General features: G+C 59.9%; 1 protein-coding gene across 5 annotated transcripts; it reads left to right on the top strand.

Annotated features, from left to right (window-relative positions):
• The first annotated feature begins 3,497 nt into the window (after positions 1–3,497).
• Positions 3,498–22,476, top strand: SLC19A1 (solute carrier family 19 member 1). 5 transcript variants are annotated; one of them, XM_079922074.1, is made up of 6 exons: positions 4,924–5,012; positions 5,180–5,418; positions 9,563–10,331; positions 10,409–10,601; positions 13,540–13,681; positions 21,657–22,476. In XM_079922074.1, exons 2-6 carry the CDS (start codon positions 5,230–5,232, stop codon positions 21,879–21,881), a joined length of 1,518 nt encoding a protein of 505 aa, XP_079778200.1. In that variant the 5' UTR covers positions 4,924–5,012; positions 5,180–5,229; the 3' UTR covers positions 21,882–22,476. The 5 variants fall into 5 exon arrangements, with proteins under 5 accessions (XP_079778197.1, XP_079778198.1, XP_079778199.1 ...); XM_079922071.1 differs by lacking the exons at positions 4,924–5,012; positions 21,657–22,476 and adding an exon at positions 3,498–3,952 and having other exon boundaries at positions 13,540–14,872; XM_079922072.1 differs by lacking the exon at positions 21,657–22,476 and having other exon boundaries at positions 4,832–5,012; positions 13,540–14,872.
• Positions 22,477–24,069: the final 1,593 nt, after the last annotated feature.

Genomic DNA, 24,069 nt, shown 5'->3' with positions numbered 1-24,069 from the left:
TCCACGCATGCCCACATGCCAGAGAGACCACCGGGTGAGGGACTTGGGGGACGGAGCGCCGATCCTCACTGTGGGCCTGCTCAGGGGCAGCTGCTCTCTGCACACCTGTGCACACCTGTGTGTGCCATGGGCGCCCACCCTTCCTGTCCCGGTCCCAGGGTGCTGTCCGTCCTGCTCCCCAAGGGGTCACACTGCTGGTCTGGGCCAGTTCCCAGACTTGGCCAATGGCAATGGCTCACTGGTGCTGGGTGCCCCGTGGCCACGCTCCTTTGTGCCATCCTTTAGGGCAGCGGGAGGGCGAAGCCACTTTCTGAGGTTGTGAGGCCAGCTTCCGGGTTCTCCCCCTCCCAGCAGAGAGGAGTGGGGAGCAGTGGGGCTGCCAGAGGGGCTGCTTCCCACTGCTCCAGCCTGAGACTCACAGCCTGGGCACCTGCAACCTCCCTGCCATGACTCAGAGGCCGGCATCCCTCACTTTCACGGGCCTCACTGCACCAGACAGGTCAAGTCCAGGGGGGTCGGTCCTGCCGTGAGGAGCGGGGAGAGACCTTGGCCTGTCGCCTTCCTGGGATCCCTCCAGGGGACCTTCTGCTAGGTCCAAACAGACCTCTGGTCCATTCCTTTGTCTTTGTGCCCCTCTCCCAATTTACTCTGCCTCCCTCGGGGAAGCTGAGTCTGTGCCTCGTTGGAGTCCCCAGTCAACCACCAGAGCAAGTGTGGGTCAGGGTGATCCTACAGACGGCTGCGTGGGGGGAGGGTGCCCCTTCCAACCCCACAGTCCTGTCTCCTGCTGGCTCAGTGACCCACGTCCCTGGCTTGAGTTTGCGGGTTGGCTAGGAAAGGAACATCTCAGAATGAATGAACCGAGAAGAAAAGGCACAGGGTGGCGGCGGGACAGGCTGTGCAGAAGTCAGGGGATCTGCGCTCGTGGAAGAGCGGTCACAGCTTGCGCGGCGCCGGGGGGGCGCGTCTCTGTCCAGGTCCGTTCCCGGAGGCCTCCAGCACAACCCCGAGCTGTGATCAGTATGACCAGAGCCAGGCGCTGCGGGGGTAGGCGCCAGGGGTGCGCGAGGAGTTCGGGAGGGGGCTCCGGAGGGTGCGGCCGGGCGTTTGGACGCACGGGGAGTAGCCCGCGCTGGGCGGCCAGAGGCGCGTGATCGGGGGCGGCGACGCGATGGGCTGGGGTGGGGACTGAGCCCCGAGTCCCGGGGCGCGGGGCGTGCGCGCGGGGCTGCTGCGCCCGTCCCGCGGGGACCTCGGGTGCCACGGTGGGGCGCGTGTCAGAGACCGTGCAACTGCTGTCCGCGGTGACGTGCGGCGGGGGCGGGACCAGGTGCGCCCCCACCCCCAGCCTCCCGGAAGCGAGCCGCCGCGGGGCATTGTGGGCAGTGTGGTCCCTTCTAGCGCCAAGCAGCGGAGGCCGCGAGCGCGCAGGTAGTGGGGTTCCCCTGTCTGCAGGAGCTCCGGGGGCGAGCACCGGGGGCTGCGGGAGGAGCGCGGGGCTGCTCGCTCTCCGAGTGTCGGGGTGGACGGGGGCCGGTGGCTCTGGGGCCCGGGGAGAGCACAGGCGCATGGGCCCCTGGTGCCCGGCTGGGCGCGGGGGCGCTGGCGCTGAGTGAAGGGGCGGTGAGTCCCACGTGCAGCCTCGCCCCATGTGGGAACCCAGGCGCACGCTCCAAGCGTCTGTCACCGTCGGTCTCCGCGCGGGCCTGTGGAGAAGCCCCCGGTGCGCTTCTGGTCTCCAGCCAAGCCACTGTCGTTTCCTGCGCCTGGAGTCTGTAATTGTGAGCAACTTCCCCTTGGAACACTTCCTGGCGCGGCTGGAGCCCAGCGCTGGAGACTGTCCAGAACAGTGGGTCGCTCTACACGTCTCCGGGAGGAAAGCTGTCCCCCGGGTCCTATCCGAAACACTTGTCCTGAGTGTCCAGGTGTCCGCCAGGCACACACGTGTGTTCGTGGGGTTCCTCGCCACGTGGGGATCCCCGGCCGCAGGTCTCAGATTACAGGCTGGAATCGGGGCCAGCTCGGAACTCCGGAATGCATGCAGAAGCAGCCGTCTCCCAGGCTGCCCACAGTGCCGGAGCCGGAGTCCTCGGAGCTCCCTGCTGGGGGCCCAGCCTCGCTAGGGGAGAACCTTGCTCCGCGTCCGCCTTTCCTCTGCACCCCCATCCCAGGCCCCAGTACAGGTGGCCTTTCCTCCCGGGGGCCCTGCTGCTCCCGGGATGGGGCCAAGCAGCTCCCCGTGACCCTGCGGTCCAGCCATGGGCCCATGAGCCGGCAGCCCTCCACTCGTCCGGTGGTGCGGAGCCAAGTGTGGGAGACTGTGGGAGGGACGCACCTTCCAAAGTGGGCCCCGCCTGGTGTGGCGGGTGTCCCTGTAGTTCGGATCAGTGCCTCTGCTCACGGCCCCGGGTGGTGGTCCCGCAGCGGCCGCAGTGCTGGCTCCTTGAGGCCTGGCCCTTCTCTCTTCAGTGAGGCCTGTAGGGGCGTTTCCGCCTGTGACAGGTGACAGAGGTCAGCGCTGCCTCGCGGCCCCCTTCCCGCAGTTCTGCCCTGGGTGCCCCTGCAGGGGCCCCCTCACCGCGGGGAGCCAGGGGTGCTGGTGAAGGGCAGGCCCAGGACTGTGCCCCCCACAAGAAGTTGGCGGAGGGCCTTATGTGGGTGGAAGGGACAGATTTTAAAGCAACGCTCAGGAGAAAACGTCAAGCAGGAATGAAAGTGGCCATTTCTGAAGCGAGCCCCGTGGGTCTGGCACCTTCTGTGCTTCTTGGAGTCCTCACTGCTGTGTCTGCTCCCCCGGCACGGGGCAGGGGGACGCTGGCTCCAGGGGTCACTGGGCCGCCACGGGGCGGCAGAGGTTTCCTAGGATAGGCAGCTGCCTTTGTCCGGGGTGGCATCTTCACTCACGTCCTTGGAGAGCGGGTCCCTGGCGCCCGGGCTGAGTGAGAAGCACAGAGGTAGTTTGAGTCCCTCTTTCTGGCGCGTGTGATGGCCCTTCCCAGCCCCGGTGAGAGGCCTGCCTGCCTTCGGCCACCCCTGCTGGGTGGCAGGCCTGAGGCTCAGGGGCTCCTTGAGCAGATGTTTGTGGAGACAGCAGGTAGAAGGCTCCCCGTGCAGCCTGGGAGACGCGCCAGCCAATGGGCTGCAGCCCAGAGGCGAGACCGTGTGCACGTGAGCCCAAGCTGAGCCCTTGGCCCTTTGTTTCCTGTGATCCAAGAGCAGAGGAGGCCTGGGTTTCTCCCTGCTGGCTGGGGCAGGCCCCTCCTTTCTTCCAGCTGTCCTGTAACTCAGGAGGAAGGTGAGGGACTCCAGCACTGAGCACAGTGTCCCCAGATTGTAGGGGTGGGGCTGGGAGGAAGGGGGGCGCAGCTCGTGGGACACTCCCTGAGACCCCATGTAAACCCCGTCCTTCAGTCCTGCTCCCCGGGTGTCAGCAGACACTGCCCCCTACCCCTAACCCCCCCACCCCACCCCTAACCGCCCCCCCCACAACAGCTCCCTGGCCATTGCAGGGTGTGGACCCTTGCATGTCCTTGCTTCTGGGGGTGGCAGTGGTCTACCACAGTGTTGTGACCCTGGAGGACTCCTGGGACCCTCAGGGCTGGGCGCCGGGGCCCAGGGGCCCATCTGCGTGTCGGTGGAGGCGGGATTGTGGTGTTGGCCTGAAATGCTGGAGGCGGAACTCTTATCGGTGACCAGCTGGGAATCCCGAGGCAGCAGCTCCCTGCGTGCTCGGTCACCTGTTTGGGCGTGTCTGGGGGCCGTGTCAGGGTGCAGAGTCCTGGAGTGTGTCTGAGACCTTCAGACACACTTGTGACAAGCTCTCACTGCAGTCTCAGAAGCACCGCCTTGGGGTTTCAGAAGCCATGGGAGTCCAGGAAGTAGAAAGAAGAAGCTGGTGAGCTTGCGGGGTTCTGGTATCTGAGACTTCCGCCCCGGGATTCGGGGACGCCAGGTAGGGAAGCCTGTGTCATCTCTTTGAGAACAGGGGCCCCTGGGGGACGGGGGGGGCGCTCCTGGGGACCCCGGGCGTTGTAAATTCTCGGCTGCTCGCCCCACGCTGGGTGCCTGTCTGGCGGAGAGCGTGCATTTCTCTGGCGCCCGGGGGCAGCGCCCAGGGAGCGGGAGAGTGAACTTGGGGGACTCCTGGGGCTGGAGTGGGGGGCCGTGTGTGCACCCCCTGCCCCAAACATCAGAGTCTTTCTGCTGGAGCCATTTGGCCTGTGTGCTCTTGGGGGACCACACCTCCCGGGGGGAGGGGTGCCGGGGGAGGGGCCGGGTTCCAGCCCCCGTCCTAGCTGGTGTTTTGCTTGGCCCTTGAGAACGTTGGGACCTAGGACCCTGTAACTCCTGGGCCGCTGTTGCCCCCCTCACCCGTACCCTGCCCCTCATTGTAGCTTCACAAACAAACCTGCCAGCCGCAGCTTCTTCGGGGGTTTACTGCTGTCCCACAGCAGCCCCCCATTTTCCCTCGGTCTCAGAAGGAAACACAGGAGGAAAGAACAGCCGGGCTCTGACTGTCGTAGTTCCCCTTGCTGAGCGAGGGCCAGGCCTGTGTTGAAATCATGGTGCTGGGGTGAAGTCTTACTCTGCCCTCGGCGGCCCCTGGGGGTTCTCTGCCCCCATCCCCGCCCCTGGACTGTGGTCTGGTGTGTGCCTGGCCCGGCAGGTCCTCCTCCTGCCACGTCCTCTGGGCCGTCGCGGGCGCGCCTGCTTCTCCTCTGGGCGTGGCACTTGGACACGCCTGGGGCTGGGACACAGTGAGGATCAGGCCGTCAGACCTTGCGGGGGAGGTGCACGCAGCCCAGCACCCGCAGCCAGTGCTGTGAGCACGTGAGATGAGCCCAGTGTCCCCGGGGAACTGGATCTTAAATTGCATTTAGTTCTCATTACTTAACGTTTATGGGCCCCACGTGGTTGGCAGCCACCCTGTGGGAGCCGCAGCCCTGGAGCCCCCAGAAGTGGTGACAGTGCGGCCTGGCTGGGCCGGGCTCCTGGATCGTCACAAGCTCCAGGTTAGAGCACGGGGCTGGGACTGGGGCTGGGGCTGCGGCCTCTCCACCTTGTGAGGTTGAGCCCGATTGAATGACAGGGGGAGGAGCCCTTTGCAGCCGAGTTTCCGGGGGTGGGAGAGGGCTGCGGGCTGTCTGCTGAGCTGCCCTGACTCTGCTCTCCTTCCCAGGTACAGAGTCCCCTTCGGTCTCCTGCAGGGCCGTCGGGGACCTGGGCAGCATGGCCCTCTCCGGCCCGGAGGTGGAGAAGCAGGTGCCGGCGGAGCCCAGGCCGGGCCGCAAGCTGCAGTCCTGGTGGAGCCTGGTGTTCTGCCTCTGTTTCTACGGCTTCATGGCCCAGATGCGACCCGGGGAGAGCTTCATCACGCCTTACCTCCTGGGCCCCGACAAGAACTTCACGCAGAAGCAGGCACGTGGGTGCGCGTGTGGGCGGGGTGGGCCGGAGTGCGGGGGCTGCTCGGGCTGCGGGCGCTGGCGGGTCCGGCAGAGGGGTCCATGCCTGCCGTGGGCCTCTGAGGGGAGAGCGCAAGGGGGCCCCCGCCCGCCCGCTGGGCCCTTGCTTCCAGCAGAGGCCTATTTGCCCAAAGGGATTACGGAAGGAATTTGCCTTTTGCTCAGAACAAGGACAAAGGATCTCATTGGAAGCTGACTAATAAGCTTATACCCGATGGGAGTTTCTGGGGTCAAACATGTAGCAGAAGCAGCAACAGGCAGTGTCCCTCCCTGTTTCTGTCTCCATAAAATAAAACAAATCAAAAGGGCTCAGAGGCCGTTGGTTGATGAGGCTCATGGTCAGGGCTGTGGTCACCACACCTGCTCGTCCTGCCTGAGGACCGTCCGCCACCCCAGAACCTGGCCCCGGCCCGCCAGCCCTGTCTGTCCCCTCCAGGGTGGCCACCGGCCTCCACACCCCCTGTCGCTGGCCCCCGTTGGCTCCCACCTGGATTTCCCACTTGATTTCTTCAGGGAGCCCCTGCCTCTCCCTGGCCCAGAGCTCGGCCCCAACCCCTCACCGACCCCAGAATTAAGTTACATGGAGTCGCCGTGCAGATGAGTCCTGTTCCCTCAAAGTAGTCCTCTTGGAAAATGGACACACCAGGGTGCCCGGGCCGCGTGCACAGGCTCAAAGCCGTGTGTGTGTGATTGTGTCTGACCGCACGGCCAGCACTGCAGCCAGAGGGCTCACTTCCCAGGTGAGTCCGGGTGGGGGCCTCCCTCGAGCAGCCGGCCTGGCACATCCCTCGCTCACTGATTGGCCAGTTCCCTGGACACCACTCTGTTCTGCAAGGGGCTGTCTTCCACTGCGGAGATGATGTAGGAGTGAGTGGGAAGCTCCGTGAAAATAACAAGAAGGAAAACATGTCATGAACTCCCCCCACCTGCCCTCTTAGCTCACACAGTAACTGATTAAACAGTAGGTTGCAGAAATTAAGCCACCCAGCAGGCCTTGGACGTGACCAGAGGATGGCAGAGGCCCGTCTGGGAAGAGTCCAGTGGGTCTGTGGCCCTCCCACACAGATTCGGGCTGCTGCTGCCCAGCTTGCATGCAGGGCCTCAAACCTCAAACAGAGGCCTGCCCGCCCCTGCCCCAGGGGTCTCCGGGGTCTCCAGCTCGTCCCTGGGGGAAACGCTGCTGCTGGTGGCCTCCTGCTGTGACGCCCTGCAGCGTGAGGCTGCTGCCAGCTCCTCGGGCCAGCACCCGCGAGGCGCTGTTGAGTTGCTGCCCATCTGATAGATGGGAGAGCTTGCTGCTGGGTGTGCGTTTCCTCGACGTCTGCCACTGTCCCGTGTTCCTGGCTGTCCCTGGAGCGAGGCCTCGGCTGGTCTCCCGCTCCCTGCGGGCGTCTGCCTTCCTGTGCCTGGCGGGCTCCACCGCTGTGGGCAGCGGCTTCTGTCTGCGCTGGCCGCCTCCCCGCGTGCGTGGCCTCTGCTGTCTGCGCTGGCCGCCTCCCCGCGTGCGCGGCCTCTGCTGTCTGCGCTGGCCGCCTCCCCGCGTGCGCGGCCTCTGCTGTCTGCGCTGGCCGCCTCCCCGTGTGCCGTGTCCGTTTACGCCGCAGCTTCGCCTTTGAACTCTGCCGGATTTTCCTTTCGGTTTGTGCTGAGTGTTTCCCCGCGTGCCGCCGCCCCCGGTTCGTGGAGCACCTCCGGCAGGGTCCGAGCTTTGCTTTGCGCCTTTGGGCCTGTGATTCCTCTTCATCTGAGCTGCCTGGGTTGGGTCAGGCCCCGACCCCCTCCATGATGACCCCTGCCCTTCACATCATGACCCCTGCTGTGTGAAGGGCACTTCACACAGCAGTCCTTCCAAGCCCATGGCTGACCCTGCCGTGCTGGCGGGATCCTCTGTGACGGCCCCTGTCCTGTCCTCCCTCCCCATCAGGCAGGACTCGGTGCCCCTCTGGGTGCTGCCAGGTGTTGACTCTAGGGGCTGCTCCTCTTGGAATTCAGGTGCCCTCTGGCCTGGCCTGGCCCTGCCGTGCTCCCCTGGTCCTGCCGGTCCTCAGGGCCCCAGCGCCCCATCCTGGTCCTGGCTGCTGTGGGGCCCCAGCCAGGCCTCCGGACTTCAGAGCAGCTGCTGCCCTGAAGCCAGCTGGGTCATGACCTGGGCCCAGCTCCCACGTCCTGCCCATCAGCCTGGACCCGGCCCGTCCAAATCGAGGTGTTGGGAACGTGGCCCAGCGATGCTGGACCGAGGCCAGCAGGAGGCCGTCCTCGTGCCAGCTGCCCCAGGGATTTGGTGGGTGCCCGTGCTCCCAGCGCTTCACAGGTGTGGCACAGGTCAGCCTCTCACCTGGCCTGTGTGCTTGCCCAGCCTGAGAAGTGTGGGCAGCGGCGGCGGGAGGGAAAGACCAGCTGGTCCCCCTCGGCTCTGACCCCGTGGCCCTTGCAGCTGTGCGAGCCGTCTGCCAAGAGGTTTCGTCAGCTAACTGAGGGATGGTTTGATGTTCCAGGAATTTTCCGTAAACAGGCTCTGACCCCTCTGGGACCAGCGCTGATTACTCATCCTGCCCCGGGGACGGACTCGCACCAATGCCGTCTTGGACTGTCCTGGGGCATTAGTGCTCGGTGTTCGGGGGACCACAGCCTTCGGGGTCAGCCATGGCTTCTGGTGGGCGTGTGGTGCAGGAGGCCACCGGGCAGGGGAGCCCCGGAGGTGGGGGGTGTGCGTGCCCGCCCGGGGTCCTGGGCACACTGGGAGGCGCTGCCCTGGGGCCGGCTGCTCGGGTGGCGCATCCTGGGTGCACAGATGCGAGGGCTGCAGAAACTCGCAGGTGAGCCGGCCACTAAGCAGTGGGCTTGGCTGGGCCCCACGTGCTGGCCTGGGCTCGGCCCCGGGTCCTCGGCAGCATCTGTGAAGTGGGCCTCGGTGCCTGCCGGCCTTGCAGGGCTGAGGGGCCCCTGGGCTGGTGCAGGGATCGCCCCACGGTGTTAGCAGGTGGTCAGGCCTGAGTCAAGGTTAGCGCCCTGAGTCAGGTAGGACCCAAGGGAGCCCAAAGGCTCTGAGAGCCCAGCAAGGCCCGAGGCTCACCTGGTGCTCACCTGGCTGGTCTGAGCCATGGCCGGGCCCTGGGCAGCGTCAGGTGGAATCCCTGGGTGGGGCTCTCAGTCGGAGCCCCTGGGAGGTGTCAGATGGGGTCTGGTGCAACTCCTGTGAGGGCCACCTGCTGAAAACCCACTTGGGGCCTCAGGAGAGGCTCTGAGCACAGGGTGCCTCCCGTGTCCATCCCCCAGGAAGGGGCCAAGGCCAGGGACCTGGGCGTCTCGTGAGCTGGGGCTCTTGCTGGGGGCTGGGCCCAGGTGGGTCCAGGATGGCCCTTCCTGGGCGGCCAGGGGCACAGCTGGCTGTCATCCCAAGTGGGTCTGTGGCTCTGGCCTCTGCCCTGTGTGCCCAGCAGGGAGGGTCCTACTGGGCCAGCCCTCTTTGAGTGGAGAGCTGAGTGGCCGAGGCTGCGGGCAGCTCCCTTGATGGAGCCGGGAGTCCTGGGTCCCATGGACGCACCCCCCTAGTCCTGCCTGGCAAAGGGGGGTTGAGGGCCCGGTCCCCTCCTGCATCCCCTGTGCCCTGGGGCCGAGTGGGACCGGCCACTGAAGGCCTTCCTTGGCGGCCAGCATGAGTGTAGATTGGCCACAGCTCTGTTTTCTGTATCGGTGCTTACGGTGAAACCGTATCGTGTTTTTATTTCGTTAGACACAAACAGGCCTGGGCCAGCGTGGCTTAGCGCGTGGTCGCTGACTGTGCTCAGCGCGCTCACCAGCTCCCTGCGTGTGTCAGCGCCGAGCTGCTGTCTGAGAGGCGCGCCCGTGGGAGATGGGGTCAGGGTGGAGCACGGTCGGGGGTCGGGCTGTGCTTTGCTCCATTTCCCTGGCTGCCCTGGACAGTCTTAACGGGCTGCACGCTTTTGGAGGACGGCGCTCCCCACGTAGTCCTGGTGGGGCGCCGTGCTAAAGGGGTGCGTGGGGTCCGGTGGGGCTCCCAGGCACCCGGCCAAGCCCAGTAGACGTGATGGGCGCCGGGCACTCCCGGGGCTCGGGGTCACACGCCTGCCATCCCGCAGGTCACCAACGAGATCACGCCCGTGCTGTCCTACTCCTACCTGGCGGTGCTGGTGCCCATCTTCCTGCTGACCGACTACCTGCGCTACAAGCCGGTGCTTGTGCTGCAGGGCCTGAGCTACGTGTCCGTGTGGCTTCTGCTGCTCTTCGGCTCGTCCGTGCTGCACATGCAGTTCATGGAGTTCTTCTTCAGCATCACCATGGCGGCCCGCATCGCCTACTCCTCCTACATCTTCTCGCTGGTGCCCCCCGCCTGCTACCAGCGCATGGCCGGCTACTCGCGGGCCTCCGTTCTGCTGGGCGTCTTCACCAGCTCCGTGCTGGGCCAGCTGCTGGTCACGATGGGCAGGGTCCCCTTCTCCACGCTCAACTACATCTCGCTGGCTTTCCTCACCTTCAGTCTGGTCCTCACGTTCTTCCTGAAGCGCCCCGAGCGCAGCCTCTTCTTCAACCGCGGAGCGCCCGCGAGTGCCGGGGCCTCGCCCTCCGAGCTGGACCGGATGAACCTGGGCCAAGGGCAGCCCACGGGTGGGAAGCTGGGCCGGCTGCCGGCCTCCTGGCGGGACTCGGTGCTCGCGCACATGCTCCGCGAGCTGCGCCGCACCGCGCGGCTGCCGCAGCTGCGCCTCTGGTCCCTCTGGTGGGTCTTCAACTCCGCCGGCTACTACCTGATCGTCTACTACGTGCACATCCTGTGGAACGTGGTCAACCCCACCACGGACACCACGAGGGTCTACAACGGCGGGGCGGACGCCGCCTCCACTCTGCTCGGTACGCGCCGCCTGCCTCACCCAGACAGCGGTGACCCGTGAGGCCGAGGACGGCGCTGACGCGCCTTGTCTCCCCAGGTGCCGTCGCCTCCTTCGCCGCCGGCTTCGTGAAGATCCGGTGGGCGCTGTGGGCTGAGCTGATCATCGCGGTGGTGACGGTGCTGCAGGCCGGGCTGGTCTTCCTCATGTACAGGACCAGCAGCATCTGGCTGTGCTACTCGGCTTTCGTGCTCTTCCGTGGCTCCTACCAGTTCCTGGTGCCCATCGCCACGTGAGTCGGGCTGGTGCGGGGTGGCCACGTGGGACTGCTGGCAGGAGAGTCCCGAAAGACTGCAGCCGAGGGTGGGCAGCTGGAGGGTCGTGTGCTGTGTGTGCCGAGAGGCCTCCTTCCAGAAGGTTCCGTGGGTAGCAGCAGGGGTATGTGCTGGGCAGCGTGGAGCGGGTGTGCCGGCACGCCACTCACGTCAGGAGGCGCGTGAGCCCTGGTGCCTTTAGCCAGGGCCCTGCTTGTCCACAGCATAGGCGCGTGAGCCCTGGTGCCTTTAGCCAGGGCCCTGCTTGTCCACAGCATAGGCGCGTGAGCCCTGGTGCCTTTAGCCAGGGCCCTGCTTGTCCACAGCATAGGCGCGTGAGCCCTGGGTGCCTTTAGCCAGGGCCCTGCTTGTCCACAGCATGCCCCGTCCTGGCCACCGGGATCGCAGGGCTGGGCAAGGAGCCATGTGGGCATCCCCTTTGCCCCCCTCTTGAGCCACGGTGTCCGCAGGGGCCGGACCTCGGGAAGTCCTTTCTTCCAGTCTCCTGGCCCTGCTGTCCCATCCTGGGTCATTCCCATCGCCTCCCACTCCCGCTGCTGGGCACGGTGGCCCACAGCCCAAGAGTGACTGGGTGACCCAGCTTGCCTTCTGCCCGGGGGAGCCCTTCCCCCGGCGCCCTTGTGTTCCTCACACTCCTGGGGATGCTGCAGCACTGGCCCGGGGACATCCTGGGAGCTGCCTGCCGACCGCCCGTGCCTTCCAGAACCTTCCTCAGCCCGCATCTCGCTGGCTTCTGACACCCTCGTACACCCTTTGAGCTGGACCTCTCACGAGGCTGCACACGCACACCATGTGTTCACCCCAGACACGTGCTCACACCGTACGTGTTCACACTGTCACATGCCCTCAGGCCACACACAGCGCACATGCTCAGGACACATGCTTACACCTCCTGCACCTGGCAGGTGGCCTGTCGTTGTCCCCAGCTGTTTGGCCCTAGCTCCCCTCCGAGCCCCATCTCCCTGGGGGCACCTCCCTCCCCACTTGTACTGTCCACTCCGGTCACGCCCAGCGAGATCTGTCCCTGCCTGGTGTTGAGCTCAGAGCGTGTCCTCGAACTCCTGACCCTCTGCAGCCATTGCCCCGCGATGTGGTGGCCTGATTCCCCTGAGCCGTCTCACAGGAGCGCCCGGCACCCAGCGTCCCTCTCCTGCCCTGGGCTGCGTCCTTCCTTTCCTCCCCGTCAGGGTCAGTGCTGCCCAGACACCCCGACTCCCCTGGCCCTGCTCTCTGGATTTCTGCTCCTAATGCCCCCTGCCCGTGTGGCCGTGGCTGTGGCCTGGACTCCGTGCACACTGGATGCTGTCCTCCCCTCCTGACACTCAACCTGGAAACGCCCCACCTGTACCGTCACTGTCAGCATTTCGGAACAGGCGCCAGGGCCGTGGGTGTCTTTCCCTCACTTCTCCCAGGACCACTTAGTGTCTCGTGTGTTCTTGTTAATTGTAAAAGCCATAGATGTTCGTGGCAGAAAGATCCAGTACGATGCAGAAAAGGTCAAATGTGAGGCAGAAAGGCGTGAAGGAGACAGCAGACCCCCTCAGACCCCAGGCCCCGTGGCTGACGTGGGTGTTGGGCTTCCTGGAGCGAGCCGGGGTCACTGTGCACCCCTGCCCCTCGTAACCACGGGGCTCCATGTCAGCGGGCGTTGTCGTCGGTCCTCCTGGGGATAAGGCCCCTGTCTCCGATATCTTCCCGTGACAGACAACATGGGAGCCACCCCCCTCACCTACATTTTTCTTCCCAAATTCTGATAATGGCCTCAGGTGGGTCATGGAAGGGAACCGGCCAGGTCAGAGGGCACGCGCTTTGGAAGGGGGTTTCAGAGATGTCGCAGACGTTGTCCAGGCAGGCACACAGCCCCTGCGGGTGGTGGAGGGCGGCCCGCGGGCCAGTTGCCTTTCCCTAGTGTCCTGGCCAGTTTATACCCGTGGCTTCTTTTTCTGCTGGGATTTCTTTTTTCCTGATTGTCTGCAGTGCGCTTACCTCTACCACATGTGACGGGAGCCTTTTATTATGTTGCCGTGTTACCGTTTGCTTTAATCCAACTCTCGGAGTTCGCGCAGCACTGCCTGAATCAGTTGTGTGTGTGGTGTGGCGTTCTGCCCGCGCCTGCGGGACCTGGCCCAGCGCCCGCTTCCCGGGAGTGAAGCTGCCGTCAGGGACCTTTGACCCACCGCTGTCTTCTCCTAGTTAGTGCGCCGTTTGTCACGTGGCTGCTATCCTTGCCCTTCGTGTACTGCCCCCTCCCCCTGAGCCCCAGCAGAAGCTCCTCGGTCATTCTCTGTAAAGGCTTCTTGGGTATTTTTGTTCATTTATTCTTCGGAACTGACACTTCTTGATCAGTTTTTTCTGTTTTTTTTAAAGGCACTTTGGGGCTTTTAATTGGAAGTACGTTCAAATGTTAATTTCTCTGCCGAGCACCGCAGGCTCTGAGCGTATTAATTCCTCTTGCCTTCTTCATTTGTTTTACGGTTCTTTCTATAATTTACTGAATCATTTAACGACAAAGGACTTTACTCCCGGAATTTTCCTCGTACTCTGTCCGTGCAGTGCCCCGTCTGTTAATGCCCGGCTCTCGTGAGGCTGATTTCCTGGGGAACCCTGTAGCGATTATGACTTACTCTGTCCTGGAGTCACCAGGAGACTTCAAGCATCTCCCGAGGTTGCCTTCTGCACCTGGTTTTGCACTCGCTTCGTGAGTCGTTGCAGGAGGACGTGCCAGGTCAGGACGCAGCCCCGGAGCGGTGGGCAGCCTGGGCACTGGGCGGGTCTCGCCTATGCCTCGCGGCTGTTCCCGGTGGCCCCGGGAGCGCTGCCCCGCACCTGGGCCGTCTGCGCCTGTGCGTGCACCTCGCCCCCAGCGGGGTCTGACCTCGCCGCTTCCCCGTTAAGTTTTCAGATCGCGTCTTCTCTTTCTCAAGAGCTCCGTGCCCTTGTCTTCGGAGTCAACACGTTCCTCGCCACTGTCCTCAAGACCATCATCACCCTCGTTGTCTCCGACAAGCGGGGCCTGGGCCTCCCGGTCCGCTCTCAGGTGAGCCCCCGTTTTGGGCTCACTTCCTTGAGGAGGGAAGGCTCTGGGGCATGTCCTGGCCAGGCCTCCTCGTGGCCACGCAGCCAGTGGTGTTGCCTGTCCCGGGACCCAGACCACAGACCTGCTGAGGGTGGGGTGTCTCCATCCAGACCCCCTGGACTGAGCGGGAGCAGGGAGGGAGGGGTCAGAGGGCCAGGTGGCAGGGGCCACAGTCCGGCCTGTGTGGCTCCCCGCCAGGGCTGAGTTTGGGGCTGTAAGTGCTGCCCGCGTCTGGGCAGTGCGGTGGGCATGCGCGGTCGAGTGTGGCGAGACCTCTGGGGCCTCCAAGGCTGGCCTGGGTGCAGGTCGCTCTGGAGACGCTCTCACCGGCCCTGGGCGCCCCCTGCACTGGCTGAGGTTCCAGGAGGGACAGAAGCGTGGCGGAGCATTCCCTGTGCCCTCGTTCAGGTCCCTGCCTGTGATGGGTCCTGGCTCACGTGACAGCTGTCTGTCTCCTCTGCGGAGGGCAGCAGAGAGTGGAGCTCGTGGGGTTGACGTTGGCGCCTGCTGGCCCCTTTCCCGTCCCCTCCCTCCATCCAGTCCTAGGCGGGTCCTCGGTCTTCCAAGAAGAACTTGAGAATTCCTCTTCGCTGTGAGACTGGGGGCCACTCGGGCATGTGACTCCCAGTGGCCTCACCCAGGGCAGGACCAGTCTTGAGTGAGCTGGAATTAGCCAGAGGATGGTCCCGTGGGAGGGATTGTCACCGGGCTCCCCCGGGGATCGTGCCCCGCCCTCTGCCTGTGGGACGCAGCCGCCATCTGCTGGGAGCCCAGACCTCCCTGGGGCTTGTTCGGCTCCATGGGGAAGTCCCAGCCCTCCGTCGGAGGTGCCTTGGTGACCCCACAGCTGGCCGGGAAGGAAGTCCCAGGCATGAGAGACCCTCTTGTTCGGAAACTGGCTTTCTGGATGGGTTTGGACATCCATTTTGGTGAAGGACATCAGAGCCTCTGGTCCTTCGAGTCCCCATGGGCAGGCAGGTCTTGGCCCTTGGTCACCAGTGGGGCCCTCCAGGGACACTGCCCCATCCACCCCAGGCTGAACACTGGGGACTGTGGCTGAGCAGGTGGCCAGGCTGGGCTCAGGTCCACAGGTGCACGTGCCGCTGCACCTACGGGGTGGGCGGGAGGGGTTGTCCGGAGAGCACAAGACCTGTCGTCCAGAGGTGGCGGGCTGGGGCCTCCTTCACCGGGGACCCTCCAGGGGAGGCCTCTCCCCCAGAGCGGTGGCCTCGCAGGGGAGCATGTTGTCCCCTGGCCTTTCCATGGGACCTTGCCTGGCAGCCGTCCAGCTGGCCTGGGAGGGGCCCCAGCACCTGGGGGAGCCTCTCCGTCCCTGGAGCCCTGGGTGTCCCGGCTCTGGGCAGCGGGGCTTCCGAGGGCCCAAGGCGGGGGGCAGGGGCTGGCCTTCCTCGCCTGACCTGGCCCCAGCCCCTTCCACGTGACAGGTTCTGGCCACGCTGGATCAAGCTGACAATATATTGATTTTTCTCCTGCTGGATTGATTTCCTGGTTAAAAGGTAACTCTAGAGGTTGGTTGGTAGCTAGAAGTCCTGGTGGCGTCCAGAAGGAAAGTCGCCCCGGCTCGTCCTACTCACCTTGCCTGCACGTGGTGTTCCGGGTGCCCCCTCCCTCCGTCCCGGGTAGCGAGAGTGGGGCAGAACCGGTGGTGGGAACCAGCACGGAGCAGGTAGGGAGCTGGCCTGGGCTGGCTGGTCTTTTAAGTTGAACTCTACTTCTGGGTCACCACACGCTCACCTGTGGGGTAACAGGTGGTGCAAAGACCCACGTACCTGGTGCGGGCCCAGCCTCCCCACCGGTCACGTCCTGCAGTTCTGCGGTGCGGGCACTCTCGGGATACGGACCGCGCACAGTCGAGACGGGAGTATCCCTCCCTGCCCCCTGCGGCCACGCCGGGCCCGCACCCTGCCTCCTCCCCGACCCCTGGCCACCACGGTCTGCCCCCCATTTCTATAGCGTTGTCATCGCGAGAGTGGGACCCTGCAGCTGTGAGTCGGGATTGCCTTCCCCACTCAGCCCAAGTCCTGGAGATGCGTGGCTGCTTCACTCCGGCCCTTTGCTACATGGGGCTCCGCGGTGGCTGGACCACAGCTCATTTACCCACTCACCGCCAAGAGCCCTGGCTTTATCGGGTTGGGGGCTGCTCTAAACATTTGTTTACAGCTTTTTGTATGAACCCAGATTTCCATTTCTCTGGATAAATGCCCTGAAGTACAGTTGTGGAGTCACGTGGTGGCTGCCAGACTGTTTTCCACGGTCGCTGCACCATTTGACATTCCCACTGGCCTGCCTGAGGGATCCGGGTTCCCCACGTTCTCATCAGCGTTCAGTGTGGCCACCGTTTCTGTTCGGCCACTCCGAGCCGCGTGGAGGGCTGGTGGTCCCTGTGGTTCCATTTGCATTTTCCCCGGTGGCTGTGACGCTCTTCTCCCCACGTGCAGCTGCCATCTGTACATCCTCTTTGGTGAAGTGTTTCTTCACTTTTCTGCCCATTTCCTAATTGGGTCCTTTGTTTTTTCACTTGAGTTTTGAGAATGTCTGTGTATTCTAGGTAGTAGTCCTTCGTTGGATGTGTGCTTTGCAAAGGCTTCTCCCTGCTCGTAGCTCACCATCTCATCTTCTTAATAGGGTTGTTTGCAACTTAAGTTTTTAATTTTGATGAGATCTGATTTATTCATTTGTCCTTTTGTGGATCTTAGTTTTGGTGTCACATATAATAACTCTTTGGCCCTGGGTCCCAAAGATTTTCCCCAACATCTAAGCCTGTGACCTGTTTTGAGTACATTTTCGTGTAAGGTGTGAAGCTCACAACATTTCATTCCTTTGTCTGTGGATGTCTGGTTGCTCCAGCACCATTTGTTGAAAAGACTGCGTTGCTTTCCACCACTGCGTGAGTCTGTTTCTGGGCTCTCTGTCTGTTCTGTTGAGCTATGTGCCTACCCTCCCTCCACCACCACACTGTCCTGCTTGTGTAGCTAGATGGTAAGTTTTTGAAATTTGGTACACCGATTCCTCCAACTTTGAAATGAAAAAAAAAATTATTTTAGGTATTATAGTTTCTTTGCCTTTCCCTATAAATTTTAGAGTAATCATGTGTATATCTACAAAAATGTTCGCTGGGCTTTTGCTAGGAATTGCATTAAGCCTGTTCATCAATATTGGGAGAATTGACATCTTCTACTATGTTGAATCTTCCAACCTGTGAACATGGTATGTCTCTCCATTTACTTAGAACTTTGATTTCTTTCAGCATTTTGTAGTTTTCAACATGCAAGTACTGTAGTGCTGTGCACGTTTTGTTAGATTTATTCCTAAGAATTTCATTTTTTTTTGAGCAATTGTAAATGATACTGTATTTATAATTTTGGTGTCTGCATTAATCTTCTAGGGCTGCCATAACAAAATATCACAGACTGGGTAGTTTATGCAGCAGAAATTTTTTCTCTAACAGTCTGGAGGCTGGAAGTCTGAGATCAAGGTGTCAGCAGGTTTGGTTTCTCCTGAGGCCTCTCTCCTCAGCATGCAGACGGCCGTCTTCTCCTTGTGTCCCCATGTGGTCTTTCCTCGGTGCGTGTGCACTCCTGGTGTGTCTCTCTTATAAGGAGTTCTACTGGATTAGGGTCCCACCCTCATGACCTCATTTAACCTTAATCATTCCTGAAAGGCCCCATCTCTAAATACAGTCACACTGGGGCTTAGGGCTTCAACAAATGAATTTTGGAGGGATACGGTTCAGTTGCTTCAACAAATGAATTTTGGAGGGATACGGTTCAGTTCATAACAGAGTCCAGGTGTTCACTGCTAGTACAGGCAGACCTCATTTTATTGTACTTCACTTTATTGTGCTTCACAGATATTGACTTTTTTACAAGTTGAAGGTTTGTGGCAACCCTGCATTGTCAGATGCCAGTTAGCATTTTTTAGCAGTAAAGTATTTTTATTAAGGTATGCACACTGTTGTTTTTAGACATAATGCTATTGCACACTTAATAGACTATAGTATAGCATAAACATAATTATTATATGCACTGGGAAACCAAAAAATTTGTGTGACTTGCTTTATTGCAATATTTACTTTATTGCGGTGGTTCGGAACTGAACAATATCTCTGAGGTCTGCCTGTATAAGAAATACACTGATATTTGTGAGTTAACCTTGTATAGTCCTGCTGAGGTCACTTATTAGTTCTCGGAGGTCTTTTTTTTTAGTGTTTTTTGTCTGTTTTTCTTGCCTTACTGTTACTGGCTAGAACTTTTGTCATTATTTCCTTCTTTCTACTTGCTTTGGATTTATTTTGCTCATCTTTCTCTGGGTTCTTTAGATGGGAGCTTAGATAAATCGTATGAGAATTCTTCTTTTCTAATATTTCCATTTATTGCTATACATTTCCTTCTCAGCCTGCTTTAGCTACACCCCACAGATTTTGATATGTTGTATTTTCTTTTTCATTCATTTCTATGTATTTCTATCTCCTTTCATACTTTCTGGTTGACCTATGATTATTTCAAAATGTGTTGTTTATTTTCCAAGTGTTTTGATATTTTCCTGTTATCTTTCTGTTATTGGTTTCTATTTTGATTGTGTTCTGTGGTGATCAGAGAACACAATCTGTATTATTTCAATTCTTATAATTTGTTGAGGTTTGTTTTGGGGGCCAGGACATGGTCTATCTTGTTATAAGCTCCATGTACGCTTGAAAAGAATGTGAATTGTGCTGTTTTGGGGTGGAGTGTTCCATAAATATCAATAAGGTCCTATAGTCGATGGTGGTATGCTTTCTTCTCTATGCTTATGGATTTTTTTGTCTGGCCTATTGTTGAGAAGGGGTGTTGAGGTTTCCATTTATAATAGTGACTTTGTCTATTTCTCCTTTCAATTCTGTCGTGTTTTTGCTTCACGTTTTTGCGGCTCTCTGTTGCATACACATACACTGGATGTCTTGGTGGATTGAGCCTTTTATCATTATATAATGTTCTTCTCTGCCTGTGGTCATTTTCTTTTCTCTGAAGTCTACTTTACCTGATATTAATATAGCCATTCTGCTTTCCTTTGGTTAATGTTTACATGACATATTATCTTCCATCCTTTTACTTTTAACTTGACTATATTGTTATACCTGAGTTTCTTGTAGCTAGCATATGGTTGTCGTCATGTTTTTTTAATCCACTCTGCCAATATCTGTCTGTAATTGGTTTATTTAGACCTTTTATGTTTAGTGTAATTGTTGATGTATTAGTCCTTATGTCTGCCATTTCAGTTTTTGTTTTCTTTTTATTCTCTCCGCCTTTTGTTTCTGTTTTCTTTTTTTGTGCCTTCTCATAGATTATTTACAGATTCTTCAGAATTTCATTCTGGTTTATCTGTTGTATTTTTGAGTGTATCTCTCATGGTAACTTTTTTGATGGTTGCTTTGTGTATTAAATGGCCAGTTGTAGTGAAGTATTGAAATCTCACCTCCTTTAGGTCACTTCTCTCTCTACTGCTTAAGTACAAGTGTCTTACTTATTTCTTCTGTATACCATTAGAGCCACCTAAGATAGGATAATAAGTTTTGCTCCAGCTGTCAAACATTTAGGAAACTGAAGAGAAGGAAAGTCCATTTACCCACAATTTCGATTGCTGTGTTCTTTCTCCTTCTTGATGTTCCAAGTTTCTTATCATTTACTTTCTGTTTAGAGAACCTCCTTTAAGCATTCTTTTAAGGCAGGTCTGCCGGTGACAAATTGTTCTTTTAGTTTTTCTTTATCTGAGAATGTCTTGATTTATTTTTCATTCCTGAATTTTTCAGTATGAGAAAAATTTGTCATATCCTTGTGGCCTTCCTGGTTTCTGATGAAACATCCACTGTCGTTCTAATTATTTTTCCCTGAAGGTGTCATTTTTTTTTTTTTCTGGCTGCTTTCAAGATTTTTCCTTTTTCTTTGTCTTTAGCTTTCAAAAATTTGAATATGGTGTGTGTTGTTCTGATTTGGGGGTGTTGTCTTGTTTGGGGTTCTCTCAGCTTCTTGAATCCATAGGTTTATGTCCCTTGCCAAACTTGGGAAGTTTTCCCAGTCATTATTTCCTCAAGTACTTTTTCAGCCCCATTCTTTTTCTTTCTTCTTATTTTACACCCATGACACAGTGTTACATTTTGTCCCCTGGAGAATGAGGCTCTGCTTTTCTTCCCCATCTGTTTTCTCTTTGTTGTTCAGATTTGGTGATTTCTATTGTTCCATCTTCCAGTTCACTGATTCTTTTCTCTGTGCCCTCCATTCTGTTGTTGAGACCATTTGCTGAGTATTTATTTTGGTGATTACATTTTTCAATTGTAACTTTTCTCCTTTATCCCTTCTGTTTCTTTTCTGAGACTTTTTCGTTTGTCTCAGGCATGTTTGTTGTTGCTTGTTGAAGCATTTTTACGATGACCACTTTAAGATCCTTCTCAGATAACTGTAACGTCTCTGTCATCTTGGTGTGGGTGTCTGCTGACTATCTCATTCATTTAGAGATCTGTGTGGTTGTAAGTGTGCTGAGTGATTTTTTTTTAATGAAACCTGTACATTTTGGCTATGATATTTTGAGACTCTGGCTCTCATTTACTCCTTCTGTTTTAGCTAGCTTCTCCTGACACCAGCCTAGCGGAGGACTAGGGGCACGCACCTCGTTACAGCCACGTGGGGTGGAATTCTAGGCTCCCCGCTCAGCCCTCCTCACGCTGAGGGGTGGGGTGGGGCTTCTCCTTACTGCTGGGCAAGGAAGGGAGTGCCAGCTCCCCACATGGCCTGCAGTGGTCAGGAGGGCCATGGTTGCCTCATTACTGCTCCCCACGTGGCCTCCAGTGACACTGGTGGGGGAGGAGCATTCTCACTGTGGCTGGGTGGGGTGAAAGTCCTGACTCTTCAGGGAGGGGGAGCACCACCTGGGGGGAGTGAAAGTCCAGGCTTTGCATGTGGTCCCTATGGGGGTGAACATTCCAGCTTCCCACTGGGCCCTGACCAGCACCACCCGACGGGGGTGGGGGGTGTGCAGCCTGGGTCACGAGGGTGGGGTCTGGCTGGAGGAGCGGGGCTCCCACTCATCAGTGTCCTGTCCTGCTGGGCGGGGGGGGTCCCTCTCCTGCTCCTTTGGGCGGAGCCGCTTTTGTTGAGTGTTTTTTTCTGTGTTTCCTGGTATTTCTGGTTTGTGGGCTTCTTTGCTTCCTTTAAAAATACTTGGCAGCAGAAAGAAAAGCAGCCCAGGGAGCACATTGCCGTGGTGCGCCTTGGATTCCAAGGCCCCAGCTAGTCTGCCCCCATCCACTCTTCAGAGTCACCTCCTGTGTGTTGTCTGTGCAGTGTCCAGGGTTCTAATCGTACTTACGAGGAACAGGCGAGTCACGCCAGCTCCATCCTCCCGGAAGCCAAGTCCCCGACGTTTCATTTCCTGGTTTTGCTCCTGAAAATGAGCTTTCCCAGAAGGGCTGAGCACGCAGTGCTGAGGGGTTCTCGGGGAGGCCACTCGGGGCAGCTGAGCTCCGGGGCCGTGGGCGGGACTCACGCTCGTCTGGCCCACACGCGAAGGAGACCACCCTGGCCCCCCTGCCGCTGCGGTCTGAGAATCGGGGGAGTTGCCCGTGTGCTGGGCATCACCGCTCTGCAGGGGTGCAGGGCTGCACTTCCCTGGGGCCGCGGGGGCTGCGGGGGCCGGGAGACCTGGGCGGCCTGTTCTCCTCCACCAGCCTCTGCCCGCACAGGCGTCCTCCGTGAGGACTTGGCCCCAGAGCCAAGGGCACATTTGCTGTCACACAAGGTGACCAGAGTGCTACGGGGCAGGTGGCGGAGGCGCAGAAGTGCTGGATTTGCAGAAGCTCCGCTGGGTGGGTGGAGGCTGGGCCCTGCTCCGGCCTCCACGACCCCTGGGTGCCCCACCCGCCTCACCTGCACCCTCTCTGTTCCAGTTCCTCGTCTACTTTGTGTACTTCCTGGTGCTGTTTGTCGCCTATGTCCTTGCGGCCTTGCTGACGGGCCTGCGCCACTTCCGACAGGGCCGCCGCCAGCCCCCGCCGCCGGCCCAGGAGCTGATGAGTCCGATGCGGGAGCCGGCCGCGCAGGACGGGCCCGCCCCAGAGGACGGCGTGCGAGCCGTGGGGGAGCAGAGGCAGCAGCCCGAGGCCAAGGCCTGACCCCGCCCGACCTGCTCTCCTGGCCGGTGGGCGGCCAGGTTCCTGACACCAGACGCAGCGGGCCTGGGCCTTGACCTCAGAGCTGACACGTTCCCAGCAGCTGCCTGTCTCTGGGTGTCGGCAGCCAGGTTTCCGGCATCGTCCACATCGTCAGATAGTGGCGCTGGTGACTGACGGGCCCCCGGTGCCCTGTCCCTGAGACCCAGGCCTCGGGGGCCTCCAGCCTCCACGAGGCGTCCTCGGCTCACCCCGAGCGGGGCACTCCTCAGCCCTGCTTCCCGCCCTGGCCGTGACCCGCGGCCTGCCGGGGATGCCCCCCGGCCACTGGGGGCTGCTCTGCTGTCCCTGCCTACACGTGGCCGGTGCAGGGGGCCCAGGTGCACGCCAGACCTCCCTGCTTTCACCCCCTTGTCCCGGAGAAATGGCAAGGTGGTCCCAGACGCAAGCCCAGGGGACCCGGTGCCCGCGGGGTGACCCGGGCCCTGGGGTGGGGCCGTGTTCCTGAGCCTGTGGCTGAACTGTGGCGTCTGCAGGTGTCCAGGTGCTTTCGTTGTAAACGATGCTGTTCCTTTTTTTTGAAAAAACCCGACAAAAATGAGAACCCTGTTCTGGCTCGTTTCTGGGGGAGAAGCGGGGCGCTGGGGGTGGCGGTTCCGTCGGGTGGAAGCCCGGGAGCACCGGCTCCTCCGCTCTGGGCTTCACCCCAGGTCCTCTCTGCCCTGCGATCCGGAGCTGGGTGGATGCTGACCCGCTCCCGGTGGTGGGGGCCGCTCACGCGCCAGCCCCCGGGGGACTCGCCCACGTCACCTGGGCACTGCCACCAGGCCCGAGAGCCGGTCGTGCTTCCTCTGACACGTGACACCGTCCGCTCGGCCCCAGGCACGTGAAGCAGACGCACAGCCCGAGTGAGGGGACCCCTGACTCCACGCATCCATCCGGTCGAGAGGGTCCCAGCCCTGCCCCCCATCCTGAGCTGAAGCCAGCCCCTCCCACGGCCTCCGGCCCTCACCCAGGGTCTCCAGGAAAGGCCGCGGCTGCGAGTTCGGAGCAGGACGCCTGGTCGGGGAGGGGCTGAGCTGGCTGCCCCCTGGGACCCCCGAGGTCAGGTTGGGTGAGCAGGCGTCTCGGGGCACCCTGAGGGTCAAGGAAGAGGCTGTACACGCAGCTTGACTCAACTCACGGCCGTTGGTGGGGGTCAGATAGGTCAGATGGTCCCCAGGCGTCTCCGCACAAGACACCACAGCCGACCCCAGGGTGCTGCTGGGAAGGGGCAGCACCCCCTCCATGCTCAGGGAGCTGGCGGGGCTCGATGGGTGGAGGAGGCTCGCCTCTGGCTACTGACCCAGGAGGCAGGGCTCTGCTCTGTGCCCGCCGTGAGCACGACCCAGCGCCCTGGTCTCCCGCCTCCGCCCACTCCCCCTGCAGCCTCCGCACAGGCGCTGGTCCCCCCGCTCAGCCTCTGCCACCCCTGGTCCCGAGCTCCTGGGGCACCACTGAGCCCCTGCTCTGTGCAGTGTGCACGGCCCCTCGGGCTCAGACATCTGCCACAGCTGTGGGGGGCACGGGGGCCGGGGCCGGACCACCTACCCGGCTCCGAAGAGCTTGTGAGGCTGCTGGCCACTGCCAGGGAGACCCTGAGAGAGAAGAAAGGTGTGGGGCGCCTGTGGCATCCATGGACAGCTGTGTGCATCCATGTGTACCTGTGTCTCACACCCGTGTACATGTGTGCACCCACGTGTGTCTCACACCCGTGTACATCTGTGTGCACCCACGTGTGTCTCACACCGTGTACATCCACTCGCATCCATGTGCCTCTGCGTTTATCCATGTACACCCATGCACAGATGTATCTGCACACGTGTGTGTATCCATGTACACCAGCGCACACCCATGGTGGCCCTCCCTATCCGGGCATTCCACATCTGAGGATTCAACCAACTGTGGATTGAAAATATTTTTTTCTAAATTCCAGAAAGTTTCAAAAAGCAAAACTTGAATTGGCCATGTGCCAGCCACTATTTACATGGAATTTACATTGTATTTACTACTGTTTATATAGCGTTTTTCTTGTGTTAGGTATGATGAGTAACCTGAGATAAATTAAAGCTTACAGGAGGACGTGCATAGGTTGTATGCCAGGGTCCTGAACACCCGCAGGTTTGGTATCTGAGGGGGTCCTGGAACCACC

The sequence above is a fragment of the Stenella coeruleoalba genome (genome assembly GCF_951394435.1).
Source record: "Stenella coeruleoalba genome assembly, chromosome: 5".
Classification (NCBI taxonomy): Eukaryota; Metazoa; Chordata; class Mammalia; order Artiodactyla; family Delphinidae; genus Stenella; species Stenella coeruleoalba.
This window is presented reverse-complemented; position numbering and strand designations above follow the sequence as displayed.

Excerpts from the sequence above, each read along its gene's own strand:
- SLC19A1 (XM_079922071.1), top strand. The coding sequence starts at position 5,230 with ATGGCCCTCTCCGGCCCGGAGGTGGAGAAGCAGGTGCCGGCGGAGCCC. Across the intron at positions 5,419-9,562 it reads AGAACTTCACGCAGAAGCAG|GTCACCAACGAGATCACGCC; the intron begins GCACGTGGGTGC and ends GCCATCCCGCAG. Across the intron at positions 10,602-13,539 it reads TTCCTGGTGCCCATCGCCAC|TTTTCAGATCGCGTCTTCTC; the intron begins GTGAGTCGGGCT and ends TTCCCCGTTAAG.